The 24,007-nt window shown below is 43.3% G+C and overlaps 1 protein-coding gene across 1 annotated transcript in view; it reads left to right on the top strand.

The window, feature by feature from the left end:
- The window catches only part of EBF2 (EBF transcription factor 2), a 203,375-nt gene extending 181,685 nt beyond the window's left edge, over positions 1-21,690 (top strand). The window contains exons 11-16 of the mRNA XM_059071725.2: positions 612-700; positions 2,040-2,105; positions 2,184-2,361; positions 4,426-4,611; positions 13,037-13,204; positions 18,746-21,690. Coding sequence (XP_058927708.1) covers positions 612-700; positions 2,040-2,105; positions 2,184-2,361; positions 4,426-4,611; positions 13,037-13,204; positions 18,746-18,777 — 719 coding nt within the window. The 3' untranslated portion in view covers positions 18,778-21,690. The remainder of the gene's footprint in view (positions 1-611; positions 701-2,039; positions 2,106-2,183; positions 2,362-4,425; positions 4,612-13,036; positions 13,205-18,745) is intronic.
- The last annotated feature ends 2,317 nt before the right edge of the window (positions 21,691-24,007 follow it).

The raw sequence follows: 24,007 nt of genomic DNA, 5'->3' as shown, positions 1-24,007 counted from the left end.
GAAATGCCAAAATTCATTCATTCATTCATTCCCTCACTCATTCATTTTACAATTGCTGACAATAAGTGCCTATTATGTGCCAGGCTCTATCTCCAACAATGAGAACACAGTGGCAAAACAAAATAAGTGTGAATTCTGCTCCTATGGAACTTGGCAGTATCTGGTGAAGCCTGACATGAAGTGAACGTATGTGTAACAAAACATAATTGAAAATTCTTAAAGTCGATTACGCATAAGAAGAGGGTTTTATGAGAATAAACTCACAGGTTTATATATGTATGAACATAAATATTTAAGGGCATAATTAAGAAAAAGTGATGTTTAGGAGAATTACTAGATGATGAAGGTGTACTGGGGAAGAAGGGAAAAGCATGTAAAGGTCCTTATCGTCTTCCTAAGAAACTGGGATGGGATAGGGTTGATTGTGTAATGTTTCTGATTATTTGAGAGCGAGGAGAGAATGATAAGTGTGTGTACTTAAGGCAGAAATGATAAAATAATTATAACAATCCTGAAATTTGGAGACCTTTCTGTTACCCATGGCAGACTTAATTAGAAGCTTTGCTTTATGGCCAGTTTATGTACTCAAAAAGAAGACTTTTGTTTTTCAGCCTTAAATGAACCCACCATAGACTATGGCTTTCAGAGACTGCAGAAAGTCATCCCAAGGCATCCTGGAGATCCTGAGAGATTAGCTAAGGTAAAATGCTTTGGAAAATGACATGTGAAAACCTTCTTGGAGAATTTCAGCGAAGTTAGATAAATCTAGAGACTTAAGTATCTTTAAAATTAAATTAGGCATTGACATTTGGCTAAGCTGGAGATACAAGATGCGCATAAAGTATCTACTAACTAAAATATGTTATGATCAATCTCTGAGGAAATATGAAATCTGAAAATTTGGGCCTATAAAACAAACACACTACAGTTACTCAGCTTATAAAACATTGCCAACTTTATGAAAATAAATAATTGTATAAGTGCTTAAAAGTATAAGTTCCCATCCCTTTGTATTTAAACATAATTTTGTTTACCCGTAATTAACAGGAACATAGTAATCCACAATCAAGTATTCACTGAAGGCCTAGTACGTACACAGATATTTAAGGAAGTGAGAAACACATCCATGTATGATTTCTACGAAATGTATCCGTTTCAAATGAACTTGCTCACAAAAATTATACAGTGAATCTGGCCCATTATTTTAGCTTTCTTTATTTAAAAATACGTCAATTTATTAGGTATTAGTTAATGAGAAATTATGAAATTTTAACATTTTAATTTGCATTTTAAGCACATACATTATAAAATGCCATGTTCTCTTTTCTGTGGTGTGAGTGAACTTCAAGTGCCGCAGTTGCTTCTGCATCGCACCTTTATTTTCCTCTTGGAAAAATCCCCAGCCCCGCCATTAAATTAGATGATATCTGGAAAGTAGGTTAATAGCAATTTAAAAGACTGTTAAAAACAGAAGGTGGAAAAGACAAAATGAGAGGAAAGGGAGTCCTGATTACTAATTCTCTCTGGTTAAAGTGAACAGGGGGAAATATTACTGAAAGAATTCATCTTTATTAGAGTAAAATTTTGCGGAAGGCATTGCCAAGATAATTTCAGTACTCTGGACAACTCCTTGGCAAGCAGCTAAACTCAGGTCAATCAATCACTTTGAGACTATTTGGTTAATCAGAATACCAGGTTTTTTTAATGGAACGGTCTGTACGTAGTTTTTAATGGAACTCCCATGACGTTATTAATTTTAGCCAACTTTGCCCTTAATTTGGTTGTGTTTTGTTTTGGTAGCCAAGCAATTTATGGAGCCCTTTTATCGAGAGGTATTTCATGTAGATATGCATTTATAGGGGGATTCATACGTGTGATTATATTCTACCTGTCAAACCAAATACAGGACCTCTTGGCTAGTTACTTACACTTTGGGGGGATGCCTGGACTTTTGATTTTTCTATGTTAATTTTCCCCTGTGTTGGCCATTTGGGGTCTTACCTTTGCTTATGTCCCACCCTTTTCTTTTCTTTTTCTAGGAAATGCTGTTGAAAAGAGCTGCAGATCTGGTGGAGGCGCTCTATGGGACACCACACAATAACCAGGTTAGGTGCTCGCATTTTGCACTCTCTTAACTCTTACTGCTCGATTAAAAACACTCACCTCGACCTGCCACTTTGTAGGACATCATTTTGAAGCGTGCCGCAGACATCGCTGAAGCCCTGTACAGTGTCCCCAGGAACCCCGGCCAGATCCCGGCTCTCTCCAGCTCCCCAGCTCACAGCAGTGTGATGGGCATCAATGCTTATGGCAGCCAGCTTGGGGCCAGCATCTCGGAGTCGACGCAGGGAAATAATCAAGGTACTGCCTTTCTCAGAGTCAAAAGTCAAACACCTTACACATTTAAAAGGTTGGTTCTGCTGGAGTGGAAGGAGTTAAAGCTTGGTTCTTATGCCATCAGAAGAGTGTGTCCCACATAAGCAATGCAGTCATTGGATTATCTCAACATTAGGTGTATTGTTAGACTTTGAGCTCTTTAGGTGGCTGGCAGAATCCTTTAATTGGAAACATTTAAGAATGAGATTAAGTATTGTGAATTTAGGAAAGTTTAGGTTTACTGGATTTGCGGGTATTATTTGAATAAAATCTACACCTCTGCTATTGTGATCATCAAACTGAATAATGGAAAGAAGCTGAGTTATTTCGCTCTTATCGTTAATCACACCCAAATTCCTAGTCCCAAGGGTGAATGGCTTAGATTTGTTTGGTAACTTCTGTTTGTGTATTATCTCATACGTATATGCAAATGTATACAAACATATAAATACAGCAACACAGTTAACAGTGCTTTCACATGTGAAGCATATTGAGTAAAGGTTTTTGTCACCGGGGTTGATTTTATTACGGTGCTAAATTGTATCATAAATCATTTTTTAAAAGGAGCACATGTTTCTGCGGATGTACCTAACCTTGGGATAGTTTTGTTTCTAATTCTATCATCCATTGCAAGGGAACCCCTCAGTCTCATGTTCAGGGTGAGTTCTTCTTACAGAAATATGGGTGGGCATATTATTACCTTTCTTTTTCCCCCTAAATTTGGGTCATTTCTTAAATAGCTTTAGAGACAGCTATCCTATGTGGGTTATTTCAGGATAGATTAGGTGAGGTCTCTGTGCTGGGCTTTCAGAAGTATGGGGAGGACCCACCCCACTCTGGATTGGATCTCCGTGCATTCAATTGCTGATGCTTCCAAGTCTTTGGTCAAAGAACAGCCCATTTATTTATTTGCTTAACTTATTTTTAAAAATTGAAGTGTAGTTGATTTACAGTGTTGCATTAATTTCTGCTGTACAGAAGAATGACTCAGTTATACACATATGTACATTCTTTTTGATATTCTTTTCCATTATGGTTTATCCCAGGAGATTGGATATAGTTCCATGTGCTCTACAGTAGGACCTTGTTGTTTATCCATCCTAAATGTTAACAGTTTGCATCTACTAACCCCAAACTCCCAATCCATCCCTCCACCTTGGTAACCACAAGTCTGTTCTCTATGTCTGTGAGTCTCTTTCTGTTTCCCAGATTGGTTCATTTGTGCCATGTTTTAGATTCCACATATAAGTGATATCATATGGTATTTGTCTTTTTCTTTCCCACTTACTTCACTTAGTAGGGTAAGCTCGGGTGTTATCCATGTTGCTGCAAATGGCATTATTTCGAAAGAACAGCCCATTTAGATGAACTTATCAATGCATTTTAAATGAAAACGTTCCCCGCCCCACACAGCAGGGCATGGTAACAACTTCAGACTTCTGTAGCTGTGAACTTCAGAGCCCTAGTGCCTCCTGAAATGTTATTAGGATGCCTTTTCCCCATCATACCCAGAAAAGATGCTATGTTATGTTCAATTTGGGAAAACACTAGGTTAGCAAAGTTAAACCGGTTTATTTATTCTCCAGGCCCTTCATGTACGAATCTTCAATATGCTGTGGTGCGCACCGTCTGCCAAGCTTTATTTGACCACAGAATGCTTTTCTCAGTGATACCCATCAGTATCTCAGAGGGCTCTAGCGTTACATGAAATAGGACTTGGGAGGTGTCACTGCACACGGCCGTTAGTCATTCACTCCTTGGTGTGAGTTGGAGATGTTGACTGCCAATGCTAAAGAGGAGGAAGGGGGGAATTACAGGGATATGGTTTTGTGCGAGATGGGGAAGAGACAGGAAGGTATAAAAAGTTTGAAGACAAAACTGCAGACTTTTCCACTACAGCCCACAGTCAACTTGGAGTTCTATAGACTGGGGGCCGTGTGGACCTATGCTGCCATATTTGGCCTGTGCTCTGTGTGTGTGTGTGTGTGTGTGTGTGTGTGTGTGTGTGTGTACAGGTTCATTTATCTGGGCTTTCTCTCTGTTGTCCAGGATACATCCGCAACACAAGCAGCATCTCTCCGCGGGGCTATTCTTCCAGCTCCACCCCTCAGCAGTCTAACTACAGCACCTCCAGTAACAGTATGAATGGCTACAGCAACGTCCCTATGGCCAACCTGGGTGTCCCAGGATCTCCAGGATTTCTGAACGGCTCCCCCACAGGCTCCCCTTATGGAAGTAAGTGCCCTGTCCATCCCTCCAGCTCTCCCTGTCTCTCTATCCCTGGGTTTTACTCTTCAGCCTGTTGAGGGAGAGTAGCATTCCAACATCCTACTGACTCACGGAGGAGTGGTCCTTCCTGCCTTTTGCACTTTTCCTTTAGTGGACTTGGGCTCATCTGGTTACTCAAAGCCTTTCAAGGGAGAGAAAAGGAGTGAAACGATGCCCTTTTTACAGGGAAACAACAGATGTGGCTCGTGTAGATGAGAGCGAGGAATTAAGATTCCAATTCAGTTAACATTCTGTACACCCCTCATTAGGCACTTTCAGATGTAGTGTTTTATTTAATCTTCACAAGAATTCTCTGAGGTCAGTATAGGCAAGGAAGTTTAGGTACCCAGCAGTTAACTGACTTGTGCAAGATCACACAGCTAGAATGGAGCAGGACAAGAATCTGGACACAGAGCTGATGACTTCAGGTGATTCTGTGTAACACACCATCTCCCTCTTCACTTTGTTACACGGCTCTCCCCTCCCTTATGTACCTCCAGAGAGACGGGACGTGACTGCCGGTGACAGGGTAATATATGGGGACAGAGGCTCTTATCCTAATCTGTGGGCCAGCAGCAAGCCAGACGTTCTAGGAAGTTATGAAAACTCGTGCGGGTGGCTTTGGGGGCTAAGCTGGGACCTTGCACAGTGAGCCCAGGAGGCTGAGAGCAGATGAGGCTACTTAGGGAATATTTCAGGCTGGCGGAGAAGCCACCGCGGAGAGTCTGAGTGACTGAGTGGAGTGTCCTTGAAATGCTGTGCCTTGTTGCAAGGCGCTGCTGCCCAGAGCGGTTCCCTCGTGCCAGGATCGGGGGCGAGTCAAGGCCATTTCTACCGCAGATCGGGAAGTGGTGCCTAGGGCCTGGAGGCCACCGCTCTCAGCCTTTGGGCCTGTGGTTCCCTGGGGACACACATCCAGGAGTTACTTCTGGGTTATCTGTTCAATTCATTACACTCAACACTCTACTACGTGCGGTGAAGATACAGTAGCCAAGCAGCAGAGGCTGGTTCTCCCAGGACAACTAAAATCTCGGTGCTGCGGAGACATGAGCTCTTCGTGGTCTCCTGTCAGATGGCCAGTTAGATCAATGAGATCAGAGGGGCCGAGGAAAACAAACTGTTGCTTGCTTCATTTATTTATTTACTTACTTACTTGTTTTTCCCTTCTCTTGTTCCAAAAAATGTTCTGGGGGAATATTAATAGTCAGATGGGTAGTGTGAAAGTGTAAAATAGAAACTATAAGAAACAGATAAAAGAGAAAAGTATGTATCGGAAAATTAGATGAATCCAAGGGTTAGTATGGATGCCGTTCTGTCTGTTCAAGGGAGTCACTAACTTGGTTCGGAGGCTTACAAGATGGTAAAGCAAAGAGACAAACACGATTTGTTATAAAATTGTATGTCCACACAGTATTAGTAGTAGCAACAGTCGTAGTAGTAGTAGTAGCAGCCGCTCAAGAGAAACCTGATTTTTCTGTGGCTGAGACCCTGGAGAGATTTCTCCCATGCATCCCTGTGGAGAGGGCACCCCCTGTGTGCAGAAAGGACCACATCTTCAATAGCCCCTGCAAGTGATACAAGGGCAAAAGAGCCATTGTGTAAATAATGTCACATGATAACGGTCACAACAGTAAGAGTAATTTACAATCACATTCCACCTTTACAGCTTAAAAAGCATGTTCACACAGAGTCCAATCAGACCCTCACAACCATATAATATGGATATAATAATCATAATAATTTATTATGTATATAATTTACATGTTTATATATTTATTAATAGAATTTATTATACTAGTATCATTTTCCCTTCTAAGATATGAAGGGTTATTAAATGACTTACTCAAGGGTTCATTGCCAATAAACAGTAAAAATGTGGCTAGATCATACATCATCAGATTCAGGATATCATGTTTTAAAATTATTCAATAATATTAAAAATATTTCGTGTCTTTATAACACATTATTAGGCTGAGCCGTGTGAAACCACCTCTTTTTTAGTTCCAAAATGTGTAATTTCATATGTTCAACCATACATACAAGGTTGAACGATGTGAAATTCTCATTTTTGTAGATCAAAATCGTTAATATAACAATATAGTGTTTAGTGTGGCGATGGGTGAGGGAGAGAGATAAAAAAGACAGGAAGGAGTGGGTGGGATGTGGGTGGAGAGACAGAAAGAGAGAGAGAGAGAGAGAGAGAGAGAGAGAGAGTGAGAGAGAGAGTGAATGGATGGATGAAATTGCCCATCTGGTGTGAATGGCTTGATGTTTCTTACTAGATAATTCATTCGGTAGAAAGGGACCCTTCCCACTCCAGCAAGTGACAACTTCCTTCCACTATCCTTTTTTTTTTTTTTTTTCTTTTTTTTTTTTTGCAGTATGCGGGCCTCTCACTGCTGTGGCCTCTCCCGTCGCGGAGCACAGGCTCCGGACGCGCAGGCTCAGCAGCCATGGCTCACGGGCCCAGCCGCTCCGCGGCATGCGGGATCCTCCCGGACCGGGGCACGAACCCGCGTCCCCCGCACCGGCAGGCGGACTCCCAACCACTGCGCCACCAGGGAAGCCCTCCACTATCCTTTTTTGATCAGTCAGTCGCACTGCCACAAGAAAAATAGTAACACCCTGTCTTCAAGTCACCCATTAAAACAAGAGAGCATACACAAAATAGAAAGAGGAAGGTGCCCTGCCCAAAGGGAGTGGGAGACACAGCAGAGAATGTCCTCTTGTTTCCTACTGGGTCTGTGAGAACCCTTGCACCTTCCTTTTCTGAGGAACGGTCTCAAGGAATTGCAGACTGGGAATGGAATTCCAAACAGTGCATTCATTACAATAAAATCCCCTACTGCAAAAATACTGAATACCCCATGGAGTTCATTACAATAGCACGTGACCTGTATTTCTACCCAGCTAAGTCTCAAATTCTCTGGGAAATACAAAAGAATTTTTTAAAATAAAAAAAATTTAAAAGTTCAGGGGGATGCCATTTCGTCAGTTCAGTTGCTTGTGTCTGAAAACACCCTTCTCTGATTTTTCATTTTATTTTTTAAACCAGTCTGATGTGGCTGGGCCATGCCACGGAGCAGTCACTTGCCAGAGACGTTAAAAAGAAATAAAGTCAAACCTCTCAGTCAAGTTGACTTGCATGACGGCCAACGCAGAGTATCAGAAACCTGCATCTTTACTGTTTTTGCTCTCATACCACTTCAGAAATGGCCAAACAGATGTTTTTTCAATTTCACGTACAAACTTCACTTCCTGGCGGTAGCAGTATGTGCCAAGTTCCAGCTCAGTGCAAGTTTTTATGGCTGAATTCTAAACCCCTGACAATAGGAGGTTATAATGAAACGCTGACAGAGCCCTTAGCGCCAACAAATGCAATGGCTCGATGCAAAGGAGGATGTGTGCCTGGTGAGTTCCAGCTGGGACGGTGCAAGCCAATCAATCCTTAGAAGAAGAAAAGTGGTTTTTCCTTAACTCCCCACGTTCACGGAGATTTCTGGGCTAGAAGTGCTTGCTTTTACTTTGGCCTCTATCCACAGAGAGAGAGAGGTGTCCAGAGAAATTTTCAATTTCAAGTATGTGTGATCAGCTTTCCTAAAACAGTACACTCTGGTGTCCCCAAGATGTTCTACTCAACAAGCCTGCAACACCCAAGGGACCACTTCTTCCAAAGTAGAATAGCCACCAAGCACATGCAAAGTTTGGAACAGGATCCATACAGACAGAATCCAACCTGGCCTCAGGGAGTCCTACTTCAGTTATATAGTCTTAGAGTCTGTCCCAGGCCTCAATATTTTCATATTTTCAAAAATAAATATCAAGACATTTTCTGTCGTAGAGTGTTAAATGATTATGGTAGAACATTTACAACATGTGGAAATGGTTTTTAAAAGAAAGTATACTCCCATTGTAAAAAACCACCTCGTTAATATTTTGGTGTATTTCTATTATCTTTTTCTTCAGAAAGGAAAAAAAAATAAATACCTTATGACAATTGTAACTTTCTCACTGTAGACGCATTGAAAAGCACGCCTATGTAAAAAAGAAAAGAAAAATGACACACTTTATTTCTATGCAGAGATAACCATGGTTAACTTTCAAAAAGTATCGCCTTGCAGTTATGGATAGATACATTTTGAAAATTACAGCGTCTGCTCTGATGCACAGCTAATGGGTTTCAGCAGTAAGATCAATGAAAAAGAGAGCAGAAGAGAAATGGCAAAATTCTCAGTCACAGATATGAAGCTAGGCTCCATAAAAATCCATCAGTGCAGACCTGTGTCCCAAGAATGGAGAACAGATATTAGGCGTGGCGTTTGCACTGCAGAGTTAACTACAATCAACAAGCCTCTCCCAGCAATTTGTGAAAGAAGAGGTAACAGGCAACCTTGTCTACAGGCAGTTCAGCCTGAGATCAAAGAGGCACATTAACATCCCAAAGAAACAGAGAATTTTCCGTTTCTTTTAACAGCTTTTGCTGCTTTCTGCTACATCAAAAGTAATACATGTTCGTTGTAGGAAATTTTGAAAATATAGACAAGAGAAAGAAATGTTAAGAATCCTCAATTTTGTCAGCCAGATATAGTCATTAAAAATTTGGATGTGGGGCTTCCCTGGTGGCTCAGTGGTTGAGAGTCCGCCTGCCGGTGCAGGGGACGCGGGTTTGAGCCCCGGTCCGGGAAGATCCCACATGCCGCGGGGCGGCTGGGCCCGTGAGCCATGGCCGCTGAGCCTGCGCGTCCGGAGCCTGTGCTCCGCAACGGGAGAGGCCACAACAGTGAGAGGCCCGCGTACCGCAAAAAAAAAAAAAAAAAAATTTGGATGTATATCACATCCTTCTAGACTTTTGCTTTGTGTATTTTTTAAAAAGTAAAAGTGGGCTCGTTGTTTATGTTATTATGTAATCTGCTTTAGTCATCTAAGGAGGCGTATCTTTCCATGCCATTAAATATTCTTCTCCAATATTAGTTTTAATGTCTGCATAGTGTTCCATTTTATGGACCCAATATAGTTTACCCTATTGCTGGTCACTTCACTTATTTCCCAGTGTTTCAAGACTGTAAAAATGCCCTTGGATTTTTTTTTTTTTTTTTTTTTGCAAATTTATGATTATCTTCTTGGGATTAATTTCTAGAAATTAAATTACTGGGTTAAAAATATGCACATTTTCAAATACTTTGATACATATTATTGAAGTCTCTCCAGAGAGGTTAGTACTCCCCTTAGAAAAGGAATAGTATCTGTTTCCCTGCCCTCTTAATTTTTTCTTAATCTTTATCAATTTGGCAAGTGGAAAATAACATCTCATTACTGTTTTAATGTGCATATGATTACTAATCGGTTTGACCATTTATAGGTCTATAAAGGCCTTTTGGTCATTTTCATTTTTCCTTCTGTGACATTCCTTTTCACTCCCCTTGCCCATTTTTCTAGTGGGATGTTCTCTGATTAATTTATAAAAACTTATTAGCTACCGAGAATCTGAATATATCTAAATAATTATGACAGATATTTTTCCTAATTTGTCATTTGCCGTTTCTGTATGTGCTACAGAAATATTTTTGTCATGTCTTGTGATGTTCTGTTTAGGTTTTGGGGTTGAAAGGATTAGGTAAATCACATAACTTCCTAATTCTTCTACTAGCTCCTTTATAATTTTGCTTTTACAAATAACTGTTTAATCCACTTAGATTTACTTTCGTGTTCAACAAGAGGAAGCACTCTAAATTCTGTCTCCAAATGGCTAGCATATTGTTCCCATGTGTTTATTTCCCCACTAATTTGAAATGTCACCTTTATTAAGTTCTAATTCTCATGTATCCTCAGGTCTGTTTCTGGACTCTATTTTCGCCAAGGACTTGTCTGCCTATTTCTATGCTAGTATAACACTGATTTCATTTGTGTAGGCTTCTCGTGAGTTTTAATATCTGTTAAGACAAATGCCTCCTTAAGAAAAATGTTTTTAACAAAACTTTCTGGCTCTAACAGTGGTGTTGTCTTAAATAGAGAAACATAGAAGTTACGTTTGTTGACACACACAGATTACAATTTCCTTTAGGATTTTTTTATAGCTGCATTAAATTTTAAATTTGGATGTAATTTGACATTTTACAAAAATTCTGTTAAAAATATTTTAAATGGGCATGTTACAGCTCTGTGCTTATTCAACTCTGTAACAATTCTTTTACACCACTTGGTGAATGAAGCTTGAAGTGACTCCTTTCCCACTGAGAGGTGGCCATGCTATTGAGCATGCTTTTAGGTCTGTTACTAGAAAAGAAGTATTTGTAAAAGTGAGTCATAGGCTGAACATACATGGAATTGAGTGTGTGTGTGTGTGTGTGTGTCTCTAATTCACATTATCAAAACCCTCCTCTATCGTGGTGTATGAGGGGAGATTGTGCTATTGCAGACTCAGAAACCAAGGTGCCATTTTGGTACTCGCATGGGTCCCATAGTACGGCAGAGATTGGATTATGGTCAGAATCGGGCTCCTGAGCCTTTGGCCTCTGATTCTGTGACTTACAGAAAGAGGAGAGGACTCACCCACCCACCCTGCTCACACACACACATTTCACTGATGCTAAAACCAAGGCTAGAAGAGGAGATTGACTTAGAACTATAAATAAGATCCATTCTCAGTGCTTAAACCTGTATCCTCTCCCATAACAATAGTGAATTAGCCAGATTTCTTCTTCATTTGCATCTTCAAGTATTACGTGAGATTCTTTAAGGATTTTTTTCCCTCCTTTCCAATTTTTTCTTTTTTAATTAATTTTTTTATTGACGTATAGTTGAATTACAATGTTGTGTTAATTACTGCTGTACAGCAAAGTGACTCAGTTATACATATATATACGTTCTTTTTCATATTCTTTTCCATTACGGTTTATCATAGGATACTGAATGTAGTTCCCCGTGCTACACAGTAGGACCTTGTTTATTCCTTCTATATATATCGATACCACCATTTCTTTTCTTTTGATTCATATTACTTGTGGAAAGACCGAGATGTATTCGGATGCTTCCGTCTGCACTGCCCTTTAAATCAGGACCGCTTCAGGATAAGAAGTTTTTAGATAAAGCTCTTTTTTTTTTTTTGAAGTCTTTGGTTTGTTGTACGGCTGTAAAAGACATCATATTGGAGGTACGCTGTATGACTGCTTTATATAGGCAATTTGTGAACACAGCCCAAAGTCCATCTTTATATGGAGAGGGGGGAAATGGGGATGGAGTCTTCCACAGGATATCGGAACACTGGACCTTCAATTCACCTTGTACTTGGTCTTTGAACCATAACTCGCACTCACGTTCTCACTTTCAGATTTACTTTGTGGAGTATCTGGACCACTGATGCTCTGAAGTAGAAGTCAGCACTCCTAGCCTTTGTCGTGGCCTTTGCCATTACATGCCAGTAATTCTTTTACCAAGTCATGTGACTTGGACAGTTCAGAATTCTGGACATTATGCTAAAATGAGCCCCTGAAACTTGACCTTGTACTATAAAACGCTATCTCGAACAATTCTACCCTTGTGAACTCAAGTTTACCCCTTTCTCGAGCAGGCTGGACCTAGGAGAAGATTATCTTCTTGTATGATGTGAGTTGGTGGAGCGTCTAACATTAAGACGTGGGGGGCCCTTGGTTGCGTAAATTGCCTTTTATGTTCCCTGGAAATCCACAACACTTATTTCTTGGCTTCCTTTACGTCACTTTAATGTTAATATTGGTATTTTTTTCTACACATCACATCAGAGGAGGCTGACTTGCAGCTTTATTTCCCAGGAGCTCTGAAAGTAGAGGAAGAAGGAGGTATCCTCTTAAATGTTAATAAACTTTTACATTTAATGAGGAAGTGGCCCACAGAGATGGTGCGCTCAGAGATGCCGACCGTACAGGTCAAACCTCTGGTGCCCTTCGAATTGCCGGGGAAGCACGTGGCTCCCAGACAGGACTACTTTTTAGGGTGAAAAAAGAGGTTTCTGGTTTTTAGCAGACTCGAGAAATTTTCAGTTGTTGGTCTTAGCCTTCTCTTGTCGAGCTTCTACTTGTGGACTAAGACCTATCACAATTTCATCTCCTGCTGACACTTTCCCGACTCCTCCAGGCGGAAAGGCACTCTGCCTGCTGTATCTCAGCGTCGTGTACGCTCCTCCAGTAGGACAATGACTCTCTATTTGTTGTTTTGTTCGTTTCCTCCTCCCATGGGACAGGGCAGGGACACTGTCACATTCAACTTCTTCTCTGAATCCCTGGAATCAGGAACAATGCCTGGAATAAACCCGTAATTTCTCAGTCAATGTGTAGGGCTTGTATGTACTGAAGAAAGAACTTACCTCCTAGATGTTTCTCTTTCTAAAAAAAGGATTGTGCGTTTGTTTGCTTTCCAGTCATGTCATCAAGCCCCACTGTTGGATCTTCCAGCACGTCCTCCATCCTCCCATTTTCCTCTTCAGTTTTTCCTGCTGTCAAACAGAAGAGTGCCTTTGCCCCTGTCATCAGGCCCCAAGGCTCCCCTTCACCTGCTTGCTCCAGCGGCAGCGGGAATGGATTCAGAGGTAAGCGCAGCGGCACCTAGGGCATGAGCGTGGCACGTGAGCCGCGGGGTCGGCGGAGTAAAGAGCAAACGGCTCAGCACCCTCCTGTATCTCTAGCCATTTACCGACAAGGAGATGCTTTGGCGTTTTCATCACGAGACCCGGGTGACTTGTACAAGTGGGCTAGTTCTCTATCCAAGAGCAAGACGGGGGAATAACAGCGAAGTCGCACAACTCTGCAAGGACGCAAGTTCACTACGGTGGGTCGTATATGCCCTCCAGGAGCACTGGACTCCCCAGACCTCTGCTTTTCACAAGGCCACGTCACCATCTCCCAGAAGGTGCCTGGCCACCACAGCAGATGCCACATGGTGACGACCGCTTACCGAGTCAGCCTGCCATCTGCACTGCATTCCCGGTCCCATGGCACGAATGGACAAGATCCATCGGGAGCAACGAGCAAGTTCTGAGGATTCTGGTTACATGCTGGTCAAAATTGATAGCAGGTGCCTGATCAGGGGTGGGGTAGGGAAGAAAGGAAAAAAAAAAAGAGATACTGGGTCTAAGAACAAACATTAATATCCCCCGTCAAACCCACTTTTGAGCAATGTCCTAAAATATAATATGACATGACATAGCACAAATGTGATGAGTACATGAGAATCTAATCATCTCATTGTGAATGGGAGGCAGCTGATGGCAAAAGAGCAAATTGGAAACTGCTGAACGCCAGGGAGCTTAACGACCCACATTATTTTTAGGCTGCTCCCTGCGTCTTGACATGAAAACATTCACGGCAAGCAATGCTGGATAAAACCAAAGAGGGCAGAGGTTTGGTTAACCCCTCGCGGATCAAAGCCTCTGAGGTCAGCAGAGCCTCGAATGGGCTGTGCTGTCCCTGGAATGGCATCTGCCTCGTGGCTTTATGATTGCGTAGGGGCTCCCGAGCCTTTGGGGACACCCGTGAGGGTGCAGTCGCCCGTTGTGGCCAAGCACAGCTCTGGGAGGTATGTCAGGTTCCTGACACATTCTGCCATTAGAGCGATGGTACCTCCTTGAAGTCAAGTGACTTGACAGACAAACTGTGAAATAGGAGTTGAAAGCCCAGCCCTCAGAAGAGCCCCTAAAAATTCTTTTGCTTCTAACTAGACAAAGCAGCTGGGTCTACATGCCGCTCAGCATGGGAATAGTTGGAAACATCTGTATATTTGAAGGGAAAAAAAATATATATATATATATATATATATATATATGTATTTGCTTTTTATCCAGATGTCAGATCCAGAGAGAAACAGGCTCAGCCTGTAGCTATGCGTCTCCACCTGCCACACCTCCCAACAAAGACCAGTGGTTTCTAGCCTGTCGTTAGGGGACATGCTCAGAACTTTTCCCACGATGGCTTCACCTCCAGACTGGGATAGGAAAACAACTGTTGAATTTTCGCTGCATATTCCCCTTCCTTATCTCCCCGTCAGCAATGTGAACCCCCCTTCTAAGTACTATGGTTTTAGTCATGTCCCTTAAACCTGGCAGGGTTGCAGCAACATGGATGGACCTAGAGACTGTCATACTGAGTGAAGTAAGTCAGAAAGAGAAAGACAAATATCGTATGATATGGCTTACATGTGGAATCTAAAAAAAGGGTACAAAGGAACTCGTACCTATCTACGAAACAGAAATAGAGTTACAGATGCAGAAAACAAACTTACGGTTACCAGGGGGTAAGGGTGGGGAGGGATATTTATCCAATTGGGGGATTGGGGTTGACGTATACACACTACTATATATACAACAGATGACCAATAAGGACCTACTGTAGAGCCCAGGGAACTCTGCTCAATACTCTGTCACGGCCTATGTGGGAAAAGAACCTCAGAAAGAGTGGATATATGTATATGTATCACTGATTCACGGTGCTGTACAGCAGAAACTAACACAGCACTGTAAATCAACTAGGCTCCAAGAAAACTTTTTTAAAAACACAAAAAAACCTGGCGGGGGCCATACAGGTTTCGCTGGGCAAAGGCAGAGTGAGAGGCCCAGGAAAGACTAGGGGCCAGGGTGAGCGCAGGGGCAGGAGCAGGACAGGAGGGGTACAGCCCTTCCTTCATTCCAGGCGACTCCTGCAAATATTTGCAGCTTCACTTTGAGGAAGAAAAGTGCAACTCGACTGCCACTTGCCACCCCTCCCCCAGCCCCTCTCTCACGCAGGGACTGAGTCAGGGGAGCGGTGCTGGTTGACTGAGACCCTTCTGGGCCCGTGGTGTCCAGGGAGACCCATCCGTGGGGCCTGTCCAGCTTGCAGCCCGCAGGGAGGCCAGGACAGAGTTCGCACTGGCAGCCGTGGCCTGGAATCCCCACCCTGCTAGTGGCTGCATGCCAAGAAGGGCCCCTGTGGTGTCACCTGGTCAGGGTGCAGTTGTCCCAAAGAGCTGGAACGGTCTGTGTGGTCACAGCAAGGTTTCCTGGTGCAGGCAGCAGCAGCTGAAACAGCCAGAAGAGCCCCTCTAAGGGTCCTCAGCCACGCGAGCTTCTGTCACTACCGGTGACGGAGTGCGGGAGCAGCACGTTCTCAGCTGTGTGTGCAGGAGTGACAATTGAGTTGGCTACACACAGACTCAGGTCCTGGGCTCTAGTTCATTTCTGTAGAGTCACTGAGAAGTCCTGAGCCTCTTCGAGGTCCTACAACTCCCTCCGAATTTCCCTGGCGACTTTAACCTGAAGGGGGAGGGGAAGGAGACAACGACACTTAAATTAGGAGCTGGAGACGAAACAACGAAGACCTGTGAAAACACAAAAGTAGTGCGTGGAGAAATAGGAGAGAATTCCGAGGAGAAACCTCCAAGATGTGGGAAGAACACGGAACTCGACTTCAGCGGACACCGCAGGCCGTACCAGTGCATCCGTACCAGTCACTTATCATCTGAGAGCCTCAGCCTCCTAGTCTGTTGAGCAGGAGGACTGATCGCTCAATCCCAAGGTGGTTGAGAAGCAACGTGTGCGAAGAAGTAGGAAAGGTGAAGGACGTTTCGTATAGCGGAGAGAGGCTGGAGCTGACAAAGGACGCCTTCCGGAAGCCTTCCCTCTGGTTCTTCCTCATTTGGGGCCGGTGACTAGCAGTTCAAGGTCCAGCATCACCAGGTGTCCCGTTGGGTGCAGAGAGGGAGAGAGCCACGCTGATCTTGAAAGCACTGCCTGCAATCACTGAATGAAGGGCTGCTGGGTGGCAGGGCGCTCCGTCTCTTCAGGGACAGTGGGTGAGTGTAAACGTGGCCTGAGGTGGAGGGTGGTCACAGGCTGAGAGGGAGTTTCTTCTCTCCACTTGCTCGAAGGTGAGGTGGTCTTAGTCACCTGCAGGGGGACTGTGCCGCCAACACTCTCCGAGACTCGCTGACGGTGCCTGGATCCCACGTGCAGGATGCCGAACCAAGGGCCTTACAGGAATTATCTTGTTCCAGCCTCTCGTGTGACCCAAAGGCGAAGGTCATGCTGGTATCACCAGTTTTAGTTAAGGAGCTTGCCCAGGGCCACACGGCCAGGGACTGATGACTTGAACGCAGACGTTTTGACCCCAGAGCCTGCGCTGCGACAGCCCGCTGTCTCTCCGGGGACAGAAGTAGTATAGGTCCTCTCTTCACCGTTCGCCCGTACCAACTTTCCACCTGGACCAAGGAGGGATTATTACATTCCCATGAAATGTCAAAGGCAAAAAGAAATTGGACAAGGCGCAGTTAAGGAGTCTCCCAAGTAACTGCTGCTTTCTGTCTGTTGGCTACGGTTTCCACAAGCAAAAGGTCGGGGTCACCACGGAGCAGCGTGCGGCCCGCGCAGTGCCTGGTGTGAGAAGCAGAAGAAGGAAAAGCCATGAAACCCGCTGTTCTTCAGTGATGCAGTGGGTCTTGTTCCTGGAGAGGCTCTGCCCTTTTAATAAGCTCCTTAGCTAACTCTCTGAGGACGCGGGAAAAGGAAGGGGCTGATGAGTCTGAAGTGTAATAGACAAGTTAAAGTTGGAAACGCGAGCCCAACACCTACTGCTGGGGAGCTATACAGGCAGTGTTCATTTTCCTCACCTTCTACCTCATTTATCAGGCATTCACAGTTGATGAGTATAGATCGCCGAGATAATAGTATATGCACTATGTGCCAGATTCGTTTTCCAGCTCCCTCCAGGAAAAAAAAAAAAAAAGAATAAAATAAAATACCCCCTACACTCTGGGATAATTACCAGGGTTGCTATATCTCCAAATCACTGGGGAGTGTCCAGAATTGAACTGCCTTTATTGAAAAGTTACATCGATTCAATATATAGTAATACAGGCAGAAATAATTAAGGGTTTGCTCGCTGTGTAAGACCTTAATCTGGATCTCACAAACATTCAATAAAGGCTGTATGGTCAGGGAAATAGATGGCTGACAATGTTGCCCAAGAAGACTGGCTGGCAGGGAGACGAGGTAGAGGGAGGGAAGGGAAGAGGAGAGGGCGAGGGGAAGGGAGGGGTGGGGGAGAGAGGAGGGAAGGAGGGAGGGAGGGGGAGAGAGAGAGAGAGAGAGAGGTTGGAAGAAGCAGGAAGAATTTTGTCCATTTGCTTATCAGGTTAGTGAGCACGGTTCAGGAAAATGCTTCCGTGATGTTTGATAAGCCCTCTAGATGAGGCTTAGACAGCAAAACTCACAGGGCCAAATTCTAGATGCAGTGTGAAGTCTGGACACAAGGAAACTATTCTGCCGGTTTCCAAGAATGTGAAGATCCGATGGGTTCATCACCCGAAAGCCAAGGCCAGAGGGTTGCGTTTTGCTGTGTGATTTTTCCACACTGTGCTGATGCTGCTTTATTTCTCATATATCGAGGGGAAACCTTGGACCTGATGCCACCCAGACAGGCATTTTCCATATCCTCTTGACACAGGGGCGCTGGACACCGCGCTTGGATTGGGGGTGAAGAGCAGAGACTGGGGTGACTCCCAAATTAGGAACTAAATTGTCTTTTGTTCCAGTGGATCAGCATCCCTTAGTGAATGGACATCACACACAGCAGTGAGCCCCAAAGGAAGATGAGCTAGCTAGGAAAACAAAAAAAAAAAACAACTCATCCAATTTCAGCTAGGATGGATAGAAAGTCCGATTTGTTATAAACGATGCCTAGTAAGTAACTCAATAGGCTTGGCACCTGGAATTTATTTTCCTCTCCCAACCATATAATCTAGAAATTATTTTAGTCTAATAGTGAAAAATATATTAGACATATATTACAATTTAGTTTACATGGTTATGTCTCTTACGTCATGTATACAACTAATGCAAAGCAAAACGTAAGTTTCGGCCTCCCAAGCAAAACTTCAACAAGCTTTGTTTATGTTTCAGTGATTCAGTAAGGCTTCGGTGCCTCTCATTGGCTGCCTGCTAGACCAGACCTGGAGAAAATGGGTTCCCGTATCAGCTGAGGGCACCGTCGCCCTGGATGGTACCAGGCTGTCCATCCCAGGCCCCGCCCCTCTCTCTGGTTTCTAGACCTTAATGCAAAGAATCTCTAAGTCTCATGCCTGTGCCACTCTTCCCTTGCAGCCATGACCGGACTTGTCGTGCCCCCGATGTAAAGAAGAGGAAGAACTGCTTTCTTATAGCACAAAACTGCTCACTCTGATGGACCAATAATGAAGAAAGCACTAGGAGCTCTCTGGGGAAAGTTGTGCCCCAAGTGAACATGATGGACAGATCTGGGTTTGCAAGGAGCTGCCTCTTACCTGGTCTCACATTTCTTGTGTAGCTCTGACGGTAACTACACAAACTGACCCTCTTGGGAACAAGGACAAAAGATGTCATTGACGTAGTCAGTGCTAAGAGCAGAAATGCAATTCTTTGTTATGAACATTATGAGAACCACCTTCCTATGTTTGTAAAATATTTAAGAAAAAAAAATTGGCAAACGATTCATGCTTAATATTTTGGATACTATTTGTTTTTCTTTGTAGGAAAAAAAAAAGTTGAAAGTTTCTATTTTCTATGAAGCCTTTCAGATACCAATTTAGTTTATGCAGGAAAAAAAATTGAACAAAACAGGGTACCAGCATGGAAGACTTTCTTAAAATGAAACCTGAATTGAATGATGAAATGTTGTTGTATGTGTGTTTGCTTATAGTTTAATCTCTTTAAAAAACAAACAAAAAAAAAACAAAAAAAGGGAAAAATTTTAAAATGTTTTACAATTATTTAAATAAATAAACGTGTAACTTATTGTAAGTAGAGGTAGAAATTAAGACCTTTTTGGAAGAGAGAGGAATCTCTCTTCCTGATGTAAAATGGAAGTGATGCAAACATGTAGTAACAAGTTTAAAAGGTGTGTGATTATTACTGCAGTTACTTACTAGACTCTTATCCCCCATCCCGCATCCCCCTCTTTTTCCATCATTTTACTGACCCACAGGCAAGAACATGTATCTTATGTAGAACAACCCGATGCAGAAACAGTGATGCAAGTCCATGCACGTACACGAATACTCAAACCCATCAATCCATTCCCAGCTCCGTCTGCTTTCTAAATAGTCTACATGTCCCTTTAGGTATTCACTCTTCGTGAATACGTAATTTTTAAAATTTATATTAGTGTTCAACATTCTCCCCTGAGCAGTGCAGAGAATTCCCGTGTTTTAGTGTGTCCCCGGCTTTGCATCCCAGGGAAAGACGGGTCTCACCTTAAAGACAGCCAAAGCCATGTGACTTTCCCAACCAAGTGGCCTCTGTGGAATCTCCCTTTCAGAGCCCCCCCCCCTCCTCTTTGGTTACCTGGTTCAGCACAGAGCTTTAAGCCCCACAGAACTTCCGAAACTTGATTTGAAGACGGTGACTCTGTTTCTTGGACTCTTCATCGTCAATCTTAGGATGTCCACATCCTTTCTTCTCGCTGCAGATTTCCCCTTTCTTGGCATTAAACTCACTTGAAGAAAAAAAATATGTATTCAACTTGACACGCTTTCCAGGCAAGAATGTGACGGGGTACAGAAGAGGCATGTTAAAAGCCCTAATCTCTCTTCTGATCTTCAAAGAAATGGACACCTAGATTCTTGGCAGGGTCAGAGAGTAGGGGCAACTGTGTTCCAAGCAACGCATTTCCCCAGGCCTGCGACAGGCACTCGTAAGTTCTGGGACTAGCTCTTAGCGGGAGAAGCCTTGCAGGAACTGCTAACATGGAGTAAAGTCTTGAAAGCCTGTGCGATCCTGGAGATGTATCCAGAATTATCTGGATTGCCAACAAGGATGTCATTTTTTTTTTCCAGACCAGGGTTCTCCTTGCTGACTCACTAGCACCACAGTACAGTCTCTATGCAGACTTCAGTCTGGGCTTCTTGGTCGGGGTTCTATTAGCAACGGATGCAGCTCTGCTGGAAAAACACGTTTCGTGCATCTGAGCCAATTTTGGACAACTTCAGAAATTCAGCCTCCCTTCCATGTGCTCACACCTATTCAACCCCCAGTGGTCTTGTTTGCCTTTAATCCATTCTAGAACTGCCCAATAGGACCCAAATAGTATTTCTACGCACACGATAATCCAAGGGTTTGGAAACCTGGCATACTTGTAATTCCTGCTGACCACCCCTGTCCCTCCTAGTCAGGGCTTAAAGCACCGAAAAAACAGGGAAACACACGAGAGAATGTTCCCCAGTGAAAAACGGGATGGGAGAGGAAGAGTGTGGTGACAGACGTCACCATCCAAAAGTGAAAGCAGAACAAAATTAAGCATGTTTAGACCTGGGTTTGAGCCAGTCCAACATAAGGAAATGTTTTTGTTTAAGTAGCATTGCTTTTAGAATCTGTGAAGTTTGCTCTTGCATGAAGATGAGTGCAGTACTGTCTTCAAAATGATTGTAGAATTTCTTGGTAGCTTTACACCGAAAAATGTGTGTAACTAAATACCAGACATCCTTGACCATTCAGCTAGAACCTCAGCAGTGACAGATCTATTTAAGTGTACAAATGTGTGTAAGGATGAGTTTTAGTGTACTAATAAATTAAAAACAAAGCTACTCTGTCCTCTTTAGTCATTGCTGTTAAATCATTCCGGTCCCAGGTTATTTTTGTGCCACTTGGAATACGTATTTCTATAGGTTACTACAAATTCTATCCTATCTTTGTAAAAGGAGCTGTGTTAAGATTTTTCACTTAAAGGGACAACTTACTTCATTATTTATCTCATTTTTTGTTATAGCATCGTATTTTCCCCCCCGTTTTTCTTTGCACATTTCAATATGCATGGTTTAAAAACCATCCCCTTCTCTACCTTTTGTACAGTAAGGTCTCATTTTCAAACTGTATAGTTTCATTTTATCGTTTTGCTTTGTCAGTTATATACAGTATAAAGTTGCTATGCACAGAGCTTTTTGTAAAGACAGCTTTTTTGTTTACTGTTTTTAATGGTCTTACTTATGAAAGAATATCTTGTTTGTAAAATGAATATGTCTACTTCAGTTTTAAACTTTAAATTATCCTAACAAAAAATAAAATTTTTGTACTGTAAAAATAATTGGAACTTGGCCTTTTTTTTTAAAAAATTATTTTTTGGCTGCATTGGGTCTTTGTTGCTACACACGGACTTTCTCTAGTTGCGGCGAGCGGGGGCTACTCTTCGCTGCGGTGCGCGGGCTTCTCATCGCGGTGGCTTCTCTTGTTGCGGAGCACGGGCTCTTGGCACGTGGGCTTCAGTAGTTGTGGCTCACGGGCTTAGTCGTTGTGGCTCGTGGGCTCTAGAGCACAGGCTCAGTAGTTGTGGTGCACGGGCTTAGTTGCTCCGCGGCATGTGGGATCTTCCCAGACCAGGGCTCGAGCCCGTGTCCCCCGCATTGGCAGGCGGATTCTTAACCACTGAGCCACCAGGGAAGCCTGGCCTTATTTTTTTTTTTTTTGAAGTGTTAAAAATTGAGTTTGGGACTGATTCTTAAGTTTGGGGATTTTCTCATAGCTGCGAGTCCCTGAATTCTGGTTGAGGAAATCTTCCTATGATCTTTTGCTTACATGGAAAGTGTTCTGAGGTGCTTACCTGGAAGACGAAATATGTATGACTTTAGGCCATTTTTCTGTATGTATTTATTTATGTATCCATCTGGTCAAATCCCTTCATAAAACCTCAATGATCCTACATCCAGTGTTGGACTTCTTAGGGTAGGTGAGTAGTCGACTTAGATTTGAAACTGCAAAATTGAACAAATGTTATAGGCTGATCCATCAGACACTGAGGCTGGACACAGACGTGATGCTTATTTTTAGATCATCGGAAGAGAACAAGACACATGCCTCTGGAAGGAAATATTTTATAGAAAATAGCTCATACAGGAAGACGGAAGCGCTGTAGGAGCTCAGAGAAGATGGTGATCACAGAGAGCTGGAGTGGTCAGAGAAGCTTCCATGGGGGAGGCAGGGCTTGATGGGGCCTTCAAAGGATGGTAGAAATGTTGCAGTAGAGGTTGGCAGTGAGCACTGCAGAGGGGAAGGCCGTCATGAAAAAGGCAAGTAAAGGGAAATTCACAAACCACATTTAGGAGAATGTGATTCTGAGCACGATTTTTCCACCAGACTATTCACAAGCACACTCACAATAGGACTGTCTGATTTCTTTTACAAGGGTATAGAGATCTGCAAGGAACACAAATTGTGCTCCTTGCATAAGCGGATGAGATGCTCTTTCTAAGCGCTGTTCTGAGAAAGCCACTGTGGTTTTGCTTTTTTCCGTGTTGACCAGCCCTCTGCGTAGACTGTGTTTCCCCCAGGTCTTTGCCTGGTGCCTTCTCAGCCTTCAGGCCACAGCTTAAGTAGCATCTACTCAGGGAGGACTTTGCTGACCTCCGACCGTGCAGATTTTCCACCTATTCTCTTTAGCTGGACTCTGTTTGTGTCCTTGTAATTTGTATTCATTTGCGGTCCACTTAAAATTGAAGGCTCGTAAGAACAGGGCCCGTATCTGTCACAATCCTGGATGTGGAGCTCAGAGCCCAGTGCCTGAGATGCCCCACGAACACTTGTTAAATGAGCAAATGAGAGACTGAATTCTAATCCCTAGAGGCAGCCCTGCCTTGTTGGCGTGTGGGAGAGGTAGCTGATCTGTCACAAATGATAGGAAACAGTATCACTTTGAGAATCCACTCTTTAGGGACTATCTTGTCAGTCAGCTAATCCAAAAAAAAAAAATGATGGAGTGTGTCTATAATATAAAGTGACTCGCTGTTTAATAAACATAGGAAACTCAAAATGAGAAGGAAGTGAGGAATAAAAAAAGATCTGTGGCTGGTATCCTGTTGGGTAGGTCACTTTGTCCCTTGGCCCTGGAACTTCTGTGGATTCTCCTGATGCTCAGATGTCATTCCAGAACCAGAAATGGGGTCCTTTGGGGAAATGTACATTCCATTCCTATTCCAGATATGCCACTTGACTTGTCCACTGCAGACCTGAATCTCAAAGAGCTTATGCGGCATTCACCAAACTGCGAGAAGTTCAGAGTGGCTGTAGGGCACTGAATGGGAGACTGTGATGAGATTGAAAACTTTAAGAACTAGGTGGGGACTAGGTCCTAAGGGACCTCGTTCATCATGCCAGAGAGTTTAGTCTTCATCCATAGGACTATGCTGTAGGTAATGGAAAACTGTTAAAAGAACTTGAGTCAAGGAGTGATACGATCCACATTATGCCATAGAAAAATCACAGTGAGGATTATGAATCGGAGCAAGTGGATATTGGAGGCGAGGAGACCAATTAGGCTAGGGATAAAAGACAGCTGACAAGGATCGGTGTGCTGGACCATCGCTACAACTGGCGTCATTCTGGTTGGTCAGTGTCTGTGCC

This window comes from Kogia breviceps, chromosome 8 (genome assembly GCF_026419965.1).
Source record: "Kogia breviceps isolate mKogBre1 chromosome 8, mKogBre1 haplotype 1, whole genome shotgun sequence".
Lineage (NCBI taxonomy): Eukaryota > Metazoa > Chordata > Mammalia > Artiodactyla > Physeteridae > Kogia > Kogia breviceps.
Note: the sequence above shows the minus strand (reverse complement) of the source record. Positions and strands in the feature narration are given on the sequence as shown.